General features: G+C 37.9%; 8 protein-coding genes across 8 annotated transcripts; 3 read left to right on the top strand and 5 right to left on the bottom strand.

The window, feature by feature from the left end:
* Nucleotides 1–1,094: 1,094 nt before the first annotated feature.
* On the bottom strand, nt 1,095–4,528 carry PHYBLDRAFT_80449 (hypothetical protein; the record flags this gene model as incomplete). Its single annotated transcript, XM_018443584.1, has 13 exons — nt 1,095–1,848; nt 1,933–2,015; nt 2,065–2,290; nt 2,362–2,467; nt 2,533–2,684; nt 2,733–2,908; nt 2,981–3,048; nt 3,109–3,180; nt 3,263–3,477; nt 3,559–3,769; nt 3,895–4,068; nt 4,127–4,239; nt 4,328–4,528. 13 exons carry the CDS (start codon nt 4,526–4,528, stop codon nt 1,276–1,278), a joined length of 2,370 nt encoding a protein of 789 aa, XP_018299189.1. The 3' UTR covers nt 1,095–1,275.
* A 256-nt stretch (nt 4,529–4,784) lies between these two features.
* PHYBLDRAFT_129611 (hypothetical protein) lies at nt 4,785–9,579 on the top strand (the record flags this gene model as incomplete). The annotated part of the gene is made up of 2 exons (XM_018429297.1): nt 4,785–5,275; nt 8,993–9,579. Exons 1-2 carry the CDS (start codon nt 4,801–4,803, stop codon nt 9,577–9,579), a joined length of 1,062 nt encoding a protein of 353 aa, XP_018299190.1. The 5' UTR covers nt 4,785–4,800.
* A 1,502-nt stretch (nt 9,580–11,081) lies between these two features.
* Nucleotides 11,082–12,304, top strand: PHYBLDRAFT_161783 (hypothetical protein; the record flags this gene model as incomplete). The annotated part of the gene is made up of 2 exons (XM_018434463.1): nt 11,082–11,121; nt 11,703–12,304. The coding sequence occupies 2 exons, from the start codon at nt 11,082–11,084 to the stop codon at nt 12,302–12,304; spliced, it is 642 nt and encodes a 213-aa protein (XP_018299191.1).
* Nucleotides 12,305–12,491: 187 nt separating this feature from the next.
* On the top strand, nt 12,492–12,987 carry PHYBLDRAFT_161784 (hypothetical protein; the record flags this gene model as incomplete). Its single annotated transcript, XM_018434464.1, has 2 exons — nt 12,492–12,697; nt 12,777–12,987. 2 exons carry the CDS (start codon nt 12,492–12,494, stop codon nt 12,985–12,987), a joined length of 417 nt encoding a protein of 138 aa, XP_018299192.1.
* Nucleotides 12,988–13,261: 274 nt separating this feature from the next.
* PHYBLDRAFT_72975 (hypothetical protein) lies at nt 13,262–14,318 on the bottom strand (the record flags this gene model as incomplete). Its single annotated transcript, XM_018442753.1, has 2 exons — nt 13,262–13,396; nt 13,494–14,318. The coding sequence occupies 2 exons, from the start codon at nt 14,316–14,318 to the stop codon at nt 13,262–13,264; spliced, it is 960 nt and encodes a 319-aa protein (XP_018299193.1).
* A 491-nt stretch (nt 14,319–14,809) lies between these two features.
* Nucleotides 14,810–16,425, bottom strand: PHYBLDRAFT_72976 (hypothetical protein; the record flags this gene model as incomplete). The annotated part of the gene is made up of 2 exons (XM_018442754.1): nt 14,810–16,288; nt 16,315–16,425. 2 exons carry the CDS (start codon nt 16,423–16,425, stop codon nt 14,810–14,812), a joined length of 1,590 nt encoding a protein of 529 aa, XP_018299194.1.
* A 635-nt stretch (nt 16,426–17,060) lies between these two features.
* Nucleotides 17,061–17,579, bottom strand: PHYBLDRAFT_161786 (hypothetical protein; the record flags this gene model as incomplete). The annotated part of the gene is made up of 1 exon (XM_018434465.1): nt 17,061–17,579. The coding sequence occupies one exon, from the start codon at nt 17,577–17,579 to the stop codon at nt 17,061–17,063; it is 519 nt and encodes a 172-aa protein (XP_018299195.1).
* Nucleotides 17,580–19,223: 1,644 nt separating this feature from the next.
* Nucleotides 19,224–19,832, bottom strand: PHYBLDRAFT_161787 (hypothetical protein; the record flags this gene model as incomplete). The annotated part of the gene is made up of 2 exons (XM_018434466.1): nt 19,224–19,477; nt 19,592–19,832. The coding sequence occupies 2 exons, from the start codon at nt 19,830–19,832 to the stop codon at nt 19,224–19,226; spliced, it is 495 nt and encodes a 164-aa protein (XP_018299196.1).
* Nucleotides 19,833–20,022: the final 190 nt, after the last annotated feature.

The raw sequence follows: 20,022 nt of genomic DNA on the forward strand, positions 1-20,022 counted from the left end.
AGGTGTAGCAATCCGGAGCCTTGATCGGTGCCTCTATTTCATCGGCAAGTGATTCCCGGTCAAAAGAGCAAAAAAAAAAAAGAAAGAGCCGGGTAAACATTCATATAAAGAAGTGATCGACCAAATCTTTTAAAATGAAGTTTGACATGAACACCATAACTAAAATACGTGGTACTTGATTTAATTACAAGTAGGGCGTCTGTGAGCTGTAGACAGCCCAGGTTTAAAGCACTTGGAAACAAGAAGCTAAAAAGGAAGAGAAAAATGTGAAAAGAAAAAAGAGAAAAAAAAAGTATTTCTGGTACCATAGTAACACAAGCAAGCTACTCTTAATAAGAAATGAAAGACACACACACATATATATATATTATATTTCTTTTACTTTCTTTAAAGCACATAGTTAAAAAAAATTTTGGTTAAAAAATGTTTAGAAAATAAAGAGCTTCCGGACCGAAGTGCTTCGTGTTCACTAGTAAGATCCTTAAAGCATTTTTTTTATTTTCTAAGGTATATTCGTATTCAATGTAACGTTTCATAAGCCCAAACCCTTGGCCACGTGGTAAGCTACCTTTGGGTCTACGCTTAGATGCCGCACAGTAAACAATCTATAGCCTAATGTAGAGTTACCTTACAAGTAAGAAAAGCGACATAACCTACACTACTCGTAAAAAAAAAGCTATAAAAAATTGACTTGACTTACAAAGCATATCAATTTTTTTTTGTTGTAGTTGTGTGCAGAAAAATGATTGGAAAATTTATAATCTACAGAGGCACAAGATAGTTTACAAATTTCAAGCAAAAAATAATATTAGTATGAACTTTTGGGTAGTACACAAGAACCAACAGTTCCATTTTAAAAACCAAAGCGAGCAAAAGATTAAGAGAGCCAAGCACCCAGGTCATATAAATTTTTATTTTATGAAGTAGCCTTCCCAAAGGAATCAGTGATGTTGAAATACATAATTATATATCTTGAGCTTGCTTTAAGCAGATTGATTTCCAAGCTGTTTGATATAAAGTAAAAGTAGTTTTTATTTTATTTTACTTTTCAACATCTCAGTGAGTTACTGAAATAATGAATACAGACACAGTCGAATTATTATACTAATTATTCGCAAGAACCAAAATATTCAAGCTTGAAATGTTATATTAGATAGGATCATACAATGGCAATCAAGTCAGATCCTTAGATTTCTTTCTTCTCTTTTCTATCTCTAGAAAAAGAACAAGAAATAAGGAAGAAGGTTAAAGTAAGATGCGGATACTATAGCGTATCTATCGACCCTCAAATACGCTTCTGTTTGATGGCTTCTTTGAATTATCTTCGAAACGTGTAAATGGAGACACAAAGTCATTTCCATTGGAATTTGAACCCTGCGTCCGCAAAGCCGTAGCCATCAAGAAAGGGTTGGGCGAAGGAGATCGTGATCGGGGATCTTGCTGTGATGAGGATGCTCCGGTTGGATGCATTCGGCCAAACACACGTCCTTTTCCGGACGAAGGAATATTGGGGTGGAGGGTATTTTCATCCAAAGGTTGAGCATCTGTCTCGTGCGGCAGAGTAGAGAATGCCTCTGGAGCAGGCTTGTTAAAGAAACCACCAATTTTATCTTTAACAGCATCTCCAATGGATGCCCAGCCGCTTGCATTAGATGATGTACTGATCTGCCGATTGTTTTGACCAGGCCGTCCAGCCTGTTTGTGTCCATCTCTTCCTGAAAGAAGTTCGTCAAGGTGTCTATCTCGCTCAGAGCGTAAACTAGATGCATGTGGACTAAGATGTCTATTGGAAACTGGTGGGACTGAAGGGCTGGGTGAATTTGGGCGACTGTACTTTGACGCATAAGACTAAATCAATGATATTAATAAGAGATCCAAAGATAGAGAGAAATAATAAACAGGCTATTATTTCTGGAGGTCTAAAACACTTACACCAAACGCATTTCTCGCACGTCCAAGAATACCTCTTTGTGCCCCAAGCTCAGGGTGAATGATACGTTCTACTGCCGCACGCTCTATTATGCACATGTGAATATTCGTATCTCATTAAACGCTTATGCATACCTTCAGCAATAAGTGCTTTTCCATCAGCCATATCAGTATTAAGTAGCCCATTTCCAGTCTCATTGTCATCTTCGTCTCCATTTCCAGCATTCTGGATACCGCAGAGACTAAAACATCTTCCTTGAACATTAAGAAGTACAGCCAAAGATGGTAACAAGATCAAGACAGGAAACCAATCCACAAAATTATCTCCCAAGAAAGGAAGTAGATTTGCAATTCCCATAAACTATAAGGATCAATTCGCTTGTTTATTTTTGGCTATTCTTTTGAAGTTTTATGTAGTTTCAGGGTCCTTACCTGACTAAACACTGTCTTCGCAGCTGTCGATGTATTGTTTGGGAGTTCCCCATTGTCTTCTTCTTTCTTTTGGAGAAGGTTTACAAAATTATAGCAAAGTGGGGCTCTAAGTTTATAAGAGAGAAGAGTATTAGCTGTTAAAAGGTGAGGATCGTGATGTCTTATCCTTACGTCATTTTGCACATATAGCTAGTGAACCACAGCATACTGTTGGGATCAGTATGATGATTTGGAATCAACAAATACAAGTTAAATAGCCTGAATTTGAATAAAGATGAATATACACATAGACACATGTAGGTCAATGTGAGCAATGCTATAAACTATAGCAAAAACGATGAATGGCAGTCCCTGTGATTGATTATGTTTACCTCCACAGCAGCATAGTTAAAACCACACGCCTCTAATAAGATGCCAACAATGGAGATAACAGGGGTCTTGACATTAAATGTGAGCTCTGACCAGATAATAGAAACACTGACAAAGGTACAGATTACTGCAAGAATACGATATACAAATGGTCTAACCCAAACAACCCAAAGCCATTCTTAAAAGTAAAAGAAAAAGCAGCAATCAATAACCACTTTTATTACTTGTATGCTATATATGCCTTACTTACCTGTTCTTTCCTTCAAGTCTGTCTTAAATGACGGGGACTCAAGACTACGGAGGGTCGAATGGAATCGACTGGAATACAATTTATCTTAATGTACAGTTGATTTATATAAGACAAAGGAAAATACTTACTGATCACCATTTTCTCGGTTGACAAGAATGTCTTGAAAGTAAAAGGCCTCTTCCAACATGTTCTTCCATAATCTGATAGTAGACACACACACATTTAGTTCGAAAGAATATCATAATGCATTATATATATATCATCATCATCATCATCACTTACGCAAGTTTTCTATCCTTCATTCTCATGGCCATAATCATATCTTGATTAAGCTTCACAAGATATTCTTCTGTCAGAATCTGCGGAATATGTGTGCTTCCATCTCGATCGTTATGTTCTGGATCGAGCACAAACGGAAACCATGCTACCATCTTTTTTACTAGTGCTTGCATCTCAGGACTCCGGGCATGGGTCGAATGCGCAATAGTGTTCATGATCTTGGTAGTCCACAAGTGTCAGGAGAATATTTCCGCTCTCACCTGCCCCAAAACAAACATAATCCCCCTTGAAAGGCTTACCTTGGCTAGCTCGTTAAATTCCAACTCACTGTCGATGCACTCTTCCTTGGCACGAGGGGCTTTTAGGTATATCTGATACAAATGTCGCTTTACACTTCCAGAGAACCAAAGTGCACGAGGAACAGATACTAGGCCATATCCCATAAATATAATGACAAGAAACAAACCCCAGCTATTGGCCATAGCCATTACCAAGACTTGTATTCTTTGTCTAGTCCAAAAAGAAAAGGTAGATAAAGAGTTGTAGTCAACAAAATACTTATTTATAGTTGTGGGATATTCAACATGTATCTTTATTAACATTAACACAATCGCTTATATTCATATTATTCTTACCTTGAATTATAACCACTTCCGAACACAAGATATATCAAACCAAAAATGCCAACAAAAACGTATATTAAATAGAACCGAACGTTGACCTTGATAGCCGACTTGATACGCTTTGCAAAAGTGAAGTCTCCTGTGTTGCCATACGCTTGTAGCATTGGAATCATGAACCTGGTGCGACTATCGTTAGTTTATATTTCTCGGCTATTTTGGTTTTTTTTATCACTGTGTATTTTACCATGTTAGGCAGAAAGAAGTCCAATAAAATGCTCGCCATGCCACCCATAGAAATTGGTGGGAGATATAAGTAAAAGGTACTTTGCACTCTCCTTTACAAGAATCATATTTTGTCTGTGTTTTTATTTTTAAAAAAAAGATTAACAAGTGTATAAGCTATGAATTACTCCAGAAATATCTGGATGTAAAGAGATCTGCTTACAGAAGCCAGGTCCAATGGAAGTAGAATTACGATCCAAAAGGGAAAGAACCAACCAATGGTGCAAACTACCGAGACATACCAAGCCTGTTTCTTGATGTTGCTGTAATGGGAGACGGTGGTAAATGCGATGAACAATAACACACTGGTGGTAATGGCCAGTGGAGCCCAGTTATTTTGCGGTATGGGGATTTCACTTTCCATTCCAGGCTAAGAAATAAAGAGTGAAAGAAAGAGAGAAAGAAAGAAGGCTGTGTCGGAATGAATATTGGATTCCCTTTTTAAGAATACTTCGTCACAGAATCAAAAATAAAATAAAATAATATAAAAAAAATAAAAAAGACTGATGGATGAGCTCAAAGCTTATTCAGTTTTCCCTTTTTTTTGAAGCTCGCGTTCTTTCTTAATTTTCTTTTCTTTTCTTTTCTTTTCTTTCATTCTTTCTATTCTTATTGCCACCCTTCCCACAGCTAACAATGAGTAATACAATCCAGCCAGATCTTCCAGCTACCATGTATGCCCTTCAAGCCCATGAATTTGGCCCTCCCTCAACATCATTTCAATATCTTGAAATAATGGTTCCAGAGATCAGCCGTCCAACCCAGGTTCTGGTTCAAGTTTATGCTGCTGGAATCAACCCAGCCGAAGCCAAAGTCCGGTCTGGAAATATTTCGCGGTTCTTCAAGATGCCTACTATCTTGGGTGCAGACTTTTCAGGTGTTATCGTTGGAAAAGGTAGCAAAGTATCTTCGTTCGAAATTGGCGATAAGGTGTTTGGAAAACTCAGATTTCCTCTTGGCCCTCAAGGAACCTATGCCGAGTATACAGTTGTCGATGTAGAGAAGGATGCCATTTCCAAAAAACCTAATAATCTTCCTTTTATCGAGGCTGGTGCTGTGGGTATTGCGGCATTAACGGCGTATGAAGCTATTGTCAACAAGGGCAGATTGAGTCAATTACCCAAAGATGTGACACCAAACATTGTAGTCATTGGTGCATCCGGGGGCGTGGGTACTTATGCTGTCCAGATTGCTAAAGCATGTGGTGCCAATGTTATCGGTGTCTGTAGCAAAAATAACACATCATTAGTTAAATCACTGGGAGCAGACGAGACAGTGGACTATACCTCCGATGAAGAATTCAACGCGCTTTTGAGCAGAAAAGACACATTTGATCTTGTTGTAGACTGCGTTGGAGGTGATGACTATTACAACCAATTTATCACAACAATCAAAAATAGCGGTGTCTATATATCTACAGTAGGGCCAATCCAGCACGCAGGATCCGTTGGTCTAGGTATCCAGGACATCTTCGCTTTTGGAAGTGCCTTTTTGTTCCGGTCAATGTTTAGCTCTCGAAAGTATTTAATGGTTGCTACTCTACCCGTGAAAGACTTTTCCGAAGGACTTTTGCCATTGTTTGAATCAGAGTCTATCAAGAGCGTTGTACTTCCTGAAAACGTTTATGAACTCAAAGACGGTATCAAAGCACATGAAGCTATTGAATCACATCGCACGGTTGGAAAAATCGTCCTGAAAATGAACACATGGTAAACTAACCAGTACACAATATCCAAAAGAATTCCAGAAAATACGCAAAAGCAAATTTATGATTATTTCCATATACTACACAGATTCCAACAACAGCAAAAAAATGAAATATATATATAGCGATCAGCATACTTTACATTATGTGCGCTTATAATACGATCTTGATTTTACTTGCAATAATAATTCACTGAGCCAATTTACACTTTTTTTCACTGAAAACTAAGCTCATCAAATCTTATCATATATACATATACAAGTATTGATAATATTTGGTAATTGATCACCCGAGAGATATTATGCTAGAAATGCGTACAGCGTAAGAGATAATAGACATTAACAGCACCCATTTTTTTTGCTTTACACAGCTCTATTCCGTAAAGCAAAAATATAAACTTCCAAAATTAAATTGGTGTACACCCTGAGGAAAAGTTGGTATCAAAAACAAACTTTTTGGTGGAAATAGCCAAATTTTCATAAGTAAATGGTTTCTTGGTGAGAAAGAAAAATAGTCTTTTTGACCAATATTCGAGCAATTAATGCCAGACAACATTTAAAGGAGGAATAGTACTGTGGTCTACCATGTTACCTATACATAAAATCATACTTTGTTTAACCAATTTGGATGCGAGGTCTTTAGGACTATTATCAAATTCGTATCTCGAAATGAGAAAAGTAGATTCTGCGAGTGTTATTTATAAAAGAGAATACATTATTAATAATATATATATATTTATACTATTATTCAAATCGATTTTGTGCAATTGGTAGATACCAAAGACTTGGAACCTATAAATCAAGATCTCCATAGAGAATAATTAAGGTGACGTGAATCAATTGATACAGGAGACAAATGTACTTGGGATTCTTGATAGGGGGATAAAATCATGGATCATGGATCAGGGATCACTGATTATTATTTTTGGCTGTGGTTTTGTGGATCAGGATTTTTGGCTGTATTTTCCGATAGATGCCAAACATCAGATACGATGGCCCCTTGCCTTTGTCCTAAAAATGGCAATAAAGTGAAGAAGAAACATGTAAATCTCCACTGATACCCAAAGAGCACGGGCCTTTTGAAATAGTATATAAAGGTTTGACATTTTTGCACTTCTTTCCTTTTTATTACATATTCTCTCAACCTCATCTTACCTACCAAGCCTTTCTTTACCTTTACACCTCACAACCAACACTCTACAATGCAGATCCTCTCTATCCAAAACCGTATCATCTCAAAGTGCCAGCGTCGCCAATCCTCAACTACCAACACAGCTAGCCGTGTCTCCACATTCACATCATCAATGGGCCAATGCATGAAAGGCCTCGCTTCAGTCAAGAAAGCCTTTAGCTGCAACAAAGTCCAAAACACAGTCGCACCTTCTTTGATTTCATCTTCATCGACGATCTCTAATAACTCCTATCTTTCTGACCTTTCTGATGACGAGCACTTCTCAAAATCTTGCCCAGTATCTGAAAAATCTATGGCCCTGGATTCACTTATCTTTGATCATCCTTCAGTCACAGTCCGCATTAGTCCAGCTGCCTATCGCTCATCTTGAATCGATTTTGATTTCAACACCCTGTATATACACACTGTAAAACACAAAAAAAATTGTATAATAGTCAAGTTCATCAAACAAAAGCATTCAATTTTCTTTGTACATACATCTTTATAGAAGAAAAAGACTATCACAACATATCAAACTCTCTAGAGAAAAACTCTTAAAATAAAATATAATAAAAAGAGAGCCACAGCCACTTGCAGTGGTTCTTTTTTGTTTCAAATACCAATAAATACATTTATCTTATTGAATACCTCTTAAAACATGTATATTTTTCTTAATTGTTTGAATCAGTCTGTGTACTTGAACATCAAATTTATGCGAGCTTCACCAGTCTACAGTTACCTCTTACATTTAGAAGATAAAAGCTATGTGTAGTTAACCCCCTCTCCTTTGACTCTTTGGCTTTTATAGCAGTCCTCTAGACGTGAGAATATGATTTGAGCATATTATATAGTGTAGTTTCATAAAAAGCTTTTAGACACACTCTCCATCATTTATTCATGTCTATTTTTCTTCATTAATCAAAATAACATTCTTTGTTTATTAAGCCAAGTAAAGGAACGAGTTCTTAGAATGCAAAATACTGGATTGCTTTATAGCAAAAATTTGGTCAATTATATATATCATAATTTCCTAAAAAGAATAGAACGCACTAGAGACCCAGTCATTCGCAAGACCTTCGATTAATGGTCTAGTGCACGATAAATTTAGTCAATCTGGTAATATGCCAATTTTCTAGCTAATATCTTTGTGTGCCGTTCTGGTACCTTTATCTACTTTATTTGTGTATAAACATATACTGTATATAAAGTATTGTGTGATTTGTCAAATGTCAATTAAGTGTCACCAGAAGATGTATGGGAATTAATAGAGAGAAAACGTAAATTGACTTTTATAGAAATATTCGTCAGAAATACACTTCAAGACGAAATACAATCCTCATAGACATATAACTTTTTTTATTTAATATCTTCTGTCTTTATATATCTTTACTACTATAAAAGCAACAACAACAGTCAGAAAAAGAATATATATCTTCCAAGCAAATTTCTTTTCTGCATTAAACATGTCTGCCTACAAAACACCCAGCTTCCCTGCTTTAATGCATGCGTTAAGAGCATCAAGTTACGGTCCTGCATCTACCTCACTTGAATATGTCAAGGTCAAGCTCCCAGAAATTACAAGTCAAACCCAAGTACTCGTTCAAATCTATGCCACTGGTATCAACCCTATCGAGGCCAAACTCAGGTCTGGAAACATTACTCATCTCATCAAGATGCCCACTATCTTTGGCACAGACTTTTCGGGAGTCATTGTCAAAAAAGGCAGTAAGGTCTCTTCTTTTGAGGTTGGAGATGAAGTCTATGGTAAAACAAAACCTGGTGTTAGTTAAGACGGAACTTATGCCGAATATGCAGTTGTTGATGTTTTCAAGAATGCAATTGCCAAGAAGCCCACTCATACATCATTTATCGATGCTGCAGCTTTGGGTGTCGCGTCTGTTACAGCATTTGAAGCCGTTGTAAGCAAAAGTAGATTGAATCAATTATCCAAAGATACAACGCCAAGTATTATAATTATTGGAGCATCAGGAGGAGTAGGAACTTATGCTGTACAAATTGCCAAAGCATTTGGAGTTCATGTTGTTGCAGTGTGTAGTGGAAAGAATGCATCATTGGTCAAATCATTAGGCGCAGATGAAACCGTCGACTATTTGTCACAAGAAGCAATTGAGTCGTTGGCCTATAGAAAAAACACCTTTGATTTTATTGTGGATTGTGTTGGAGGGGATAATTATTACAACAAGATGGCCCCAACCATCAAAAATGGGGGTGTCTACGTTTCAGCCGCTGGCCCTGTTAAAGATATTGGAGCTTCAAACGTAAGTACTCTGGATTATCTTTTCATTGTCAAGACCTTTATATTCCGTTCAATGTTCAGCCATTACAAATACGTTATGATTACGGGCTTGCCAAAAAAGTATCTCACTGAAGGAATTTTACCACTACTTGAGAAGAAAGCTATCAAAAGTATCGCGCTCCCTGAAAACGTCTTTGGCCTCGAAGATGGTGCCAAGGCTCACGAAGCTATCGAATCACATCGCACCATTGGAAAGATTGTCTTGAAAGTAAAAACAGAATAATTTTTTTGGCCGAATTTCTCTTTTCTATTGTATTATATATATTATCTGTACTTCTTCTATTTACTTTACCATATCAGCTTTTAATAATGCTCTCTATAATAATAATAAAATCTATAACAACTTCTTTATTATCGAAATCGCAGATACTGTATTTTGTTTCGCAATTCGATCATTTGCGACTGAATTATAACGTATAGTACTAAGAAAGAATCTATAAAAGCCTACAAAATTTGCCAGAGAGATATAAAAAAAAGAGAGAAACACAAAAGTAAAAATACAGGTGGTAAAAGTAGTAGGAACCAAAAAAAAACTGTCTTTAATATCTGGAGATAATTTGAATTTAATTTTTCTGCATTTGAAAATACAAGATCTATATTTAGGAGTTTATATTGTATAAATAACCCGTTTATCTTTGCGTATGTCTTACACACATGAGTCTGAATATCTACAGTTTACAGTGGTCCCTCGCTAATTTCAAGCCCAAAGGGGGGACTAAGTGACTAGAAATTATCGAAGAATGAAATTAACGAGTGCGGATTATACTTTTTCCGATGAAGGTAGAGGAAGTGTCAAAGCATGCTTTGTTAGAAGTACCTTTACATACAATTAAAAAAATCTGGCAGCTAAGTATTATCATGCCTTGATTGCCTGAAATTATTCTTTATTAAGGATCCAAGACTAAAAATTATCATGAAACTTTGGCTCTGTGTTATGGAAAAAAAAGTTTTATTAAAAGAATCAAAAAAATAACCACCTAAAGGACAGTTAGAAAAAGTAATAAATGTGGACAATTACGTACCAAAATACAGATTGGTGGTTATGAAAATAAGATATGAGAAGATTTAGAATATATATAATTTGATACGAAATGTAAAAGGTACTTTGAGTGACAGTGCACAGATTCCTGATAATTATACATATTAGAGAAGTTCGTGGAATAACTTTTTCAAAGTTGTATAGAACACAAAGCCAAATAGGGTAACTCTTTCGAGGATTTAAACTTTTCCAAAAAATTTATAAATGGGTTGCTTATTACTTAATTTATTCATTGGATTTTATATTTACTAAACTTCCAAATACAACATTCAATAAATTCAACCAAAAAAAATTGTTTCTTTTGATGATAAAATAGCTTTATATTAAATTTCTCATTAAGGCTTCTATAGCTAGCTTTGCTTAGATAAATTTTATTAAATAGATATGTTGATAAACGTGAACAAAAATGTATAAAATGATCTTGTCTATATCGTTGCTGATTTATATTCAAAACTTTACATTGTTCCTTATATTTCTACTATTTTCATAACATTAGTTTAGAATAAAAAAATAGAAAGATATTAGAGGTTGAAAAAGTTCTCACTTTTTCAGAAAATCTGAAAATTTCAAAAACTTTTTCAAAATTATTTTTGTTTTGTTACATTATTTTCTTATTTAAATCACTGAGTTTGATTTAAAAAAGAAATTTTCTTTGAAAAAGTGACTCCACAAACTTCTCTATTATCATGTCTCATTTACAAAATATTGCTGTGTTTGTGCCACAGGGTTTCATTTTATTTTTATTGTTTACATTAAACTTCTAAAATTCTATGACTACTACAATTGCTGCGGCAATTGCATTAAATTCATGAACAAAACTCCAAAATACACCCTTTGTAAAGGAAGAGAACCCAATTCCAAGAGGCAAATTCAATGATATAGCCCAAGGGTTGGTGTCAAAATAGGTGCAGCTGGTCAAATGCACAGCCTACTGACTCAAGCATCTCAATGCCTTTGCAAAAGATGAAAATAGTAATGACAACAAGTGAACAGGAAAACAGAAAGACAAAAATGTTCTAGGCTAGCTTTATTTCGACAGCCACGCTTGGTCTGTTGGGTGCTGGGAAATGATCATTTCTTTTGCTTTCCATTGTTTAATTTACTCAAATACCAAAGGGGATAGTATAGTTTCAAATCAATTCTATTTCTTAAAGAGCAACAAAACATATACTATGATCATTTATATATGAGACATTAGTCAGTAACAGCAGATCCACAAAATAGAGTTCATCACAACCCTCCTTCTTAACACCATTATTAATAGATAAAGACTCAGGAACAGAAACAAAATGCCAAATAAAGCAAAGTTAGGCACAAGGCGTCTTTACCAACATCAACCAAAAAGCGAACACGCATTAAAGCTGCTGATGTCTACTGGTGCATTGACAATGTAGTCAATCTGTCTGTCCAAACATTTGCGATCACGTTCAAGCATTGGGACTACCAGCATTGCCATTCGCATTACAATACAATCTTGGACTCTAATATACCAGAAGAGCACAGAAGTCGACTTCAAGACGAATTTGAAACATGGCGAAAAACCATAGACTGTACTGAGTTATGGTTTAACCAAAGACATGCCCAAGCTTTGGCAGAAGCACATGACAACTGCTCAGAGGCTGCGAATAATCTTTTGATTTCCAACACTCAAGAAATCAAGTCATCTGTGGTAAAATATCATGTGCCTGAACCAGCGCCTGTAACCATAACTTTGCAAGCACCTACTACACAAGTTGGCCACACAGACACGTCTGTCCCACCAGTCCTACCAACCATAGGCACACCTGTATTACAATCACTATCACCATCAATGACAGACACACTTGTCTTAACACCTAGCCAAGACAAGCTCGGTTCATCAGCACCAGCGTCAGCAACTACTTCGACAGCAGACATAATGTATCACTGAATCATTGGCTCCATCACTGAAAAATTCCAGCAGTATCAGTGCATGGCAGGCAGTATTCCGAAACTTTGTCTATTAGAACCCAGTGTCCAAGAAATCCTAGTTTTGGGCAACGTTCTTTTTTTTGGCTCCAGAGCAATGCAGCAATACAAAAATGACAGTTTTTGGCCAGGAGCTTCTTGACGAAGCAATGTCACATCAGACAAGAATGCTACTTGACAAAGTGCCTGCCCCTTGCTCTGTATTTGCCTCAATAGACTTCATGACCATTGTGAACGTTGTTTCTGCAATTTACGCAAAAACTATGAGCCCAAAGCAAGCCAGACTTCAACTCTTGACCCTGGCCTCCACCATGAACGACTTACAGGCAAACGTAATAGAAGGCATTGCTGGTATGTAAGTTTTGGGCATGACGTTTGTTTAATCTTCATTGACTCACTTATCTTTCCATTTTATTCTTGCTCTGCACTTATAGGCTCATAAATATGCTGCGAAACCCTATTGCGGACCAGGGGAAGTTTGGCAAGGTTGACTTACAAACACAGTTCTATAAATGTTATGTGGCCTGTACTGGGTCATCAGTAGGTTCAGCAAGAACTGAAAGTAGAAAACCCAAGAATCAGGTGAACTACTGTATTTTCACTAATTATTTGCCAACTTTGAATAAATTATTCACACATTGGTGAGTAACTTTTCACACATTTCTTCTAATTAAATTCACTGGATAGACCAAAGAACCAAAATAGGGAAGAAATAATTGCTAGTAATCATCTTTTATTTAAAATAGCGAAAGATAATTTTTTTAAAATCTAAGTAAAACATATTATTGTTCTTTGATCATATGCTGGTCATTACAGCCGAGGGAGGGTGGGTGAATTATTCCTTCCCTATTTTGGTTCTCTGGTCTATCCAGTGAATTTATAGGTCGAGCCAAAGCTCTCCCAAAATTTGGTGAGACCGTCAAACCAAAATAGGGAAGGAATAATTACTACTTCCAAGAGGCACCATATCCAATGCGTTGAAAAAATTATCATCATCCACAATGCCCTGATCTTCGTCTTGCTCCATATACTGCTCTGTAATATCACTCCATCTCTATAGTAGCAGAGGGTGCAGTCATTGGCAGTTGTAAGACTAGACTGGTAAAGTCGGCAGTGGAGATGTGATTGCATTGGTAATGTCAGTGAAAGACTATGTCCAAAGACCAGCTACCAAGTGTGACTATCTCTTTGACAGGCATTCCTCTGTCCATCGCCAAGGAAGATGCAAGAGACCAAACAGACACTGATTGATCTGTTGAGAGATGTACTAGATCCCGAAGCCAGGTGGAGATAGTTGTAACCTTAACAGAGATAGATGGTGAATGAGATTTCACAAAGAGAGCTGTGGGTGGTTGGGTGGCAGCTTGGGGATGATCCCTGAGTGCTAAGAATGCTTGAATCAGACACAGTGACTTCGTAGTATGTGGTTGAATCATAATGGTCTTTACAATCTGTTGACCTCGTCTGCATTCCTTTGGTGCATGTACATCAAACACAAGTGCTCCCATGTTGGTCCAGAGGTAAGCTGAGGTAAGCTGTAAGCAGTGCAAATCAGAGGGCCTGAGGAAGGCAGCCATGGCAAGCAGGAAGGCCGTTTTCTGTGATAGTGCTGCGAGGGATGAGGAGGCAAGAGACGGAATCGAAGCAAGGAAGGAAAGAGTTGGAGTTAGGTCCACGTGGGTCTTGTGATGTCGAGTTGGAGGAGCCATAGTAGCCAAGCGAGCAAACAAGGAATGGATGTCTTTATGAGTATAGAAGGAAGTAGGATCTCTATGCAACTTGAGGGCTGCTGTACAATGGTTTTTAATAGTCCCTAAACTATACCCTAACGAGTGATCGTATACCAAAAAGTTAATGAGGTCATGGACTGAAAATTTGGTGATGGAAACGTTGTGTTGTAGTGCCCATGCAATGAAGATATGTTGTCCGAGTTGGTAAACTCTGTTCGTTGGTGTGTTCTCCAGAGCGCCTACCATGAAGATGTTAACTGACTCTGCATTGAGTCCTGTATCTTGGAACTAACACTTGAGACTCTGTATGCGCCTAGTCTCCACCGAGGGTTCTTCAACGGTGTGGTATACACACCACAATTGAGTGAAGAACAGACCCCACAACCAAACACTGGTTCCTTATTGCTAATGAACCTGGCAAGTTAACAATCTCTGGAACTGTTACACACCAGGCACACGTACACTACACACTCATACAGTGTAAACCAATCATTACACAACAGGGATTTGAATTACAGGGATTTTAATAGTAGCAGATATAAACAATATTATTGAGTCTCTTTAATAAATAACACTCTCACAGTATCTACTTTTCCCATTATTGAGATACTAACCCATAAACAGTCCCAAATACCTCAAACGGCCAAGGTATCTTGGGGGAAGCCAGAATTATGTCCTGGGATGTCAAGAGGAGAGGGGGACCTATACTCATCTGGAGGAGCAAAGGGTACCACCATTTACTCAGCCAAATCAGTGCTACTATTGTCGCCACTAGGTCCTCTTGCCAGATCTTGTGCAAGCACTGTCCAATCAGGTTCCAAGGAGAATTCAGGTAGCAATTGGCCCATTGAGACCATGGTATCAACATTGCATCTGTTGCTGTCGCCTTCAGATCTGGTCTCCATGAAACAAAAGTTGGGAGAAGGTGGGTCAGCTGGTCCGCAAATAAATCCACTGAATGAGGACCCCATGTCTGTTAGATAGCTTGAAAAGCTGAACAAGACAGCTTCCACAAGTTCTTTGTAAATGTGCAACGAGATGCCAAATCCGCCTCCACATTCTCCTTGCCTGCTATATGCTGGGCTGTCAACCTCAACCCACAGTGCAGACACAGCCTCCATATCTTGGTAGCCAGTGTCATCAGATGAAAGGCCTTGGAGCCACTCTGCTTGCTCAGGTACGCCATTGAGATAGTGTTGTCCGTTCTGACAAGTGTGGATGAGTGCTGTAGGGAGGGGAAGGTTTGTAGGGCAAGATTTACCGCCTTCATTTCCCACCAATTGATAGACATTGTGGTCTACTGGTGGAACCAATATCCATGGATTGTCTTGTTCCCTAGTGCACATCCCCATCTGGTGTTGCTCACATCGACGAACAGAACATGCTTGTTTTGTTGTGGTAGGAGCAATCAGCCGTTCCATTGTGAGATATTGCATTCCCACCAGTGAAGTTCCTGAAGGCAGGTCTGAGGCAATGGTTGTGGTGTATCCCACCCTTCGTTCTTCTTCACGAAGCTGTTCTTGAACCACATCAAGTGTTGCATGTAGAGTCTGGCTGGAAAGAGTGCGATCATGGCTGCCTGGATCCGCATCATGAGACTGTGGACCAAATGAGGAGTTGTAAATTTGTGTTGTATCAGTTGTCGTATTAATCGTTGTAAATCCCTCAATTTGGTACCTGGAATCTTGGAAACCATGTTCTTGGTGTCCAAAAGATAACCCAAATGTTCCAGTTGTTGTGATGGCTGGAGTGACAATTTCTTTATGTTTAATATCCAGCCAAGAGAAGTGAGCTTGTTCATCAACATCTTGGTATGAGTGATTGATTCTTGGTATAAGTTGCTGATAATAATCCAATCCTTGAGATAGGCACTGATTTGCATTCCCAAGGTTCGAGCCCATTCTAGTACTGGACAGGTAACTTTGGTAAACAACCATGGGAAAACCGATAGACCAAAAGGAGTTGTATGGAACCGGTAATCTTGACCCTCCCAACGAAAACGTAAGTATTTCCTTGATGCCTTGTGGACTAAGATATGAAGGAAGGCGTCGGACAGGTCCAAGGAAGTTAGATAATCGTGTGGGTGGATCAATTTGCATATATTCTGCAGTGTCTCTATCTTGAAGTGGGGTGCCTTGATGAGTTTGTTTAACTTCTTGAGGTTGAATACCGGTCAATGACCACCATTCCTCTTTGGTATCACAAACAACGGGCTGCTAAATCCACTGGAATTTGGTGGTACCTTCTCGACAGTTTTCTTGAGGATTAATTCCGCGATCTCCTGTCTCAGAAAATGTTGTTGATCGTCCAATATTGGTACTGTTGGGCAATACTTGTTAGACAGTTTTGGCATCCTGTCAAAGTGGATGCAACAACCTTTTCAAATAACGCCACTCAGCCAGCTGCTGTTGAAAAGTTGGGCCCAGACATTGGCAAACTTGCTCAGACAGCCACCAACAGGAGTATTTATTGTTGTTTGTTGCTGCTGCTGTGGTTGACATTGTGTCATGGTTGGTTGTTGTTGTTGTGGTTGTGTGACATATGATGTTTGATTGTAAAGAGTGTTTGTCCAGACGACAGCTAGAAATTCGAAGTATAGTTCCAGATTTTCAATCTCAGTGCAGTCAGTGCCAAGGAGCAGAGCAGAATCTTCCAAGAAGTTTTACAGCAAAAAAATAGAGTAGACTTTAGGTGCTGTTTATTAATTGAGATTTTGAGATATTTATACTCGTAATTATTGATAGAAAAAAAGATAAGATATAGATGTAGATCAACGAGACTGGAAATTTGTAAGCTTGGTTAAACAAAGGGAAATCTTGCAACACTGAAAAGAGAAGATAAGATTCGAGATCTAACAATTTGGGGAGATCAGAATGAGGTCTGTGCTTCACAAGTACAACGATTAAATTAATAGCCAAAGCCAAAAAAGACAATAACTGTTCATTACAGTCACAGGGTTTTCCCACAAGGCAAGGCCATTCCTCTTGTTCATCCTTCTAGCCATGCTTGGAACTTAGTTTCCGAATGCTGAACTTCTTCTGCTGGGACCATACCGTATCGACTTTTAAATGGAATAAAAACATTGCCATTTATCACACCCTTTAATTGAAGAAAGTTTGGGCCAGTCAATTGGTAGGTTCCGTTTTCGTAGACGTGGGATACTGTCATTGGGCCTAACCAACGATCCAAAAGCTTTGCAGGAGAATTTTGGTCCTTCATTAGTACTTGTTCTCCTTGTTTGAACGGTTTTCTTGGTTTCACGCAAAGATCGTATTGGCTCTTGGCTTGCTCTTGCCTTTTCCTTGTTTTCTCTTGCACTTCTTCATGAACTTCAGGCATGAGATGTTCAATGACTTTGATCCGATCTTGAACTTCTGTACTTGCATTTCTTGTAATAAATTTGGTAGTAGAAGAAGACCAGGTAGAAGGTGTCCGCATGTCATAGCCCAAGAGGAGTCGTGACAGAGAGTACTTAGTGATATCATTTACCATAGAACAGATAACCATGAGTGTTGCTGGTACGAACTTATCCCATCTGTCTTAAGATTCCTTATCCCTGGTTAACTTGCTTAAGGTTTGAACCAGTGTTTGGTTCATCCTTTTGCATAACCCATTGGTTTGTGGCTGATACGCAGTAGTGGTTAAGTGGTGATAATCCAGTATTGATAGAAATTTCTTAACATATCTAGAAGTGAAGTTACTACCTCTGTCAGTGAGGATGTAGTTGGGTACACCATAAAGAGAGACTATTGAGCCAAACATAAATCTCGAAGTTGTCTTTGCATCAATTTTATTGACAGCTGCTGCAATTGGCTAATGGGTCAGATAGTCTACTGTAACCAGAATGTACTTGAATTTATTCTTTGAGCGAGTCATGGGTCCCACCGCATCGCATCCTACCATAAAGAATGAGTGCATTGGTGTCTTGATTGGTCTTGCTACCTCATTGCGTGCTTGTGGCTTCTTGCATCACATTTGGCAGGGAATATATGTGCGGACCACTTGTTCAGATAGTTCGCGCAGACCTGGACCAGTGTATTGCTAACATACTTTCTTCCAAGTCGCAGTTACGCCATAATGACATTCTTGGTGAACCCTTGTAAGAACTTGAGCTGCTATATCTTGATGGAGTAGTTCTTTCCCAAATCCAGAAGCTGAATCCTTTGTAAAGAGTTTTCCATTATGTGCCAAGTATCTGGGTGCCAGTCTTTGTATTTTTTGCTTGTTGTTTTGATTTACACCAGGGGGTAACAATTTTGTGTAATAAAAGTAAAAAGGGGCAATTAGAGTGTATATTCCATTTTTTTTTAATAAATAATAATAATAATTGTGGGTAAAGATATAGAGGTTGGTTAAAATGTAGTGAATTGATAAAAATATAGGTAAAAAGAATAAAATATGAGTTTGTAAAAAAAGGGGCCGTCAGAAGGAAATAAAAGAGATACAAAGTAAAATAGTCAAGATAAAAAGCTTGCCAAACGTGAAGTAAATCAAAAGGATTTGAGATACTACTGGGTTGGCAAGAGATGAGAGAGGGCATCGGCTGGATTATCCTGACCAGGCGTGTATTGAATTTCAAAATCATACTCCATCAGTGCAGCGGCCCATCTTGACAACTTTGTAGAAGGATTTGGGTTCTTAACAACAAAGACTAAGGCGGCATGATCAGTGTGTAAGATGAATCGTCATCTGGCCAGATAGTGCCTAAACCGGGAAGTACCCCATACAAGAGCAAGAGCTTCGAGGTGTGTTGCGGCATATTTTTTTTCAGAATCACGCAGTGCTCTTGAAGCATAGGCAATAACCATTTCCTCCTCTGGATTACCACGGACAGCTTGAGACAACACCGCACCCAAACCTCTAGTTGATGCATCTGTTATCAGTATTTGGATCTTGTCTTTATCAGGAAAATCAAGAATTGGCAGGTTTACTAAGGCTTGCCTGAGAGTGTTGAATGCATGCTGCTGTTCTTGAGACCAAATAAAAGAGCATCTCCTTATTTCATCCTACAGAGAGTTTGAATTTTAAAAATCCTACAACCAAGTGATGGTCTTTACTTTTTGGTAAATTTCAGAATTGTTTTTGTTTTTGTTAATAAACAAAAACATTTTTCTTATATGTTAAACCTTTTGATAATATATTATTTTTTTATTATCTTTGAGTTTTTAAGTTTCTAAAGTATGAAGGATTCTTGCTTCTATATTTATCTATCAATTGTACAGCATGTGCAAGTGCTCTTTCTATCTCTTTTGCATCTGTTTGGTCTAAGTCCGGAATTGTCTTCAAAGTCTGTAGATCTTCAAAACAATGATGCATTGTTGTAGAATATGTTGCAATTCTATCGAAGACATGTGCATCTCTATGCTCAACAACACGTCTTTCCTCTACTATTTCCCCTACTTCACCTTCGTTTTCATTTGTATAGCCTTGTCTGCTCAACTCTACTCATGCAATCTCTCTTCCCTTGAAAAATCCAAATTCGACATCACAGTAGCATTTCAGCAAGAATAAATGCTTACAAGAGATTTGGCGAGACAAGAAGTTTGGACATGTACAGTCTTGTGTCAAATTGTTGTTGACATTGATAGTATACCATCTATCCTGAGTAACAAAAGACTTTATCTGCCATTCACCATTATAATCAACCATGCTATTACCAGTCTCACCCAGAGAATTGAGAATCATAGAAGGAAGCATGTCATCTTGGATCTTTGATGCAGCAAAAGAATTTCTTGACAACTCATTTTCAGTGGGTCCCATTTTACCATTATTGAAATGGATGCGCTCAACTTTCTATTCATAAAAGAACTCAACATCATTTGTCAAGATGAAGATGAGACGATCCAATCTTCTTATGTGTGCGTGACCAAAGTAAATGGTCTTAAGTTGATTGTGCCATGATTCAATATAATTGTTTGTTACATATCTTTGATGTTGCTGGCTAACGTAA

This window comes from Phycomyces blakesleeanus (genome assembly GCF_001638985.1).
Source record: "Phycomyces blakesleeanus NRRL 1555(-) unplaced genomic scaffold PHYBLscaffold_1, whole genome shotgun sequence".
Lineage (NCBI taxonomy): Eukaryota > Fungi > Mucoromycota > Mucoromycetes > Mucorales > Phycomycetaceae > Phycomyces > Phycomyces blakesleeanus.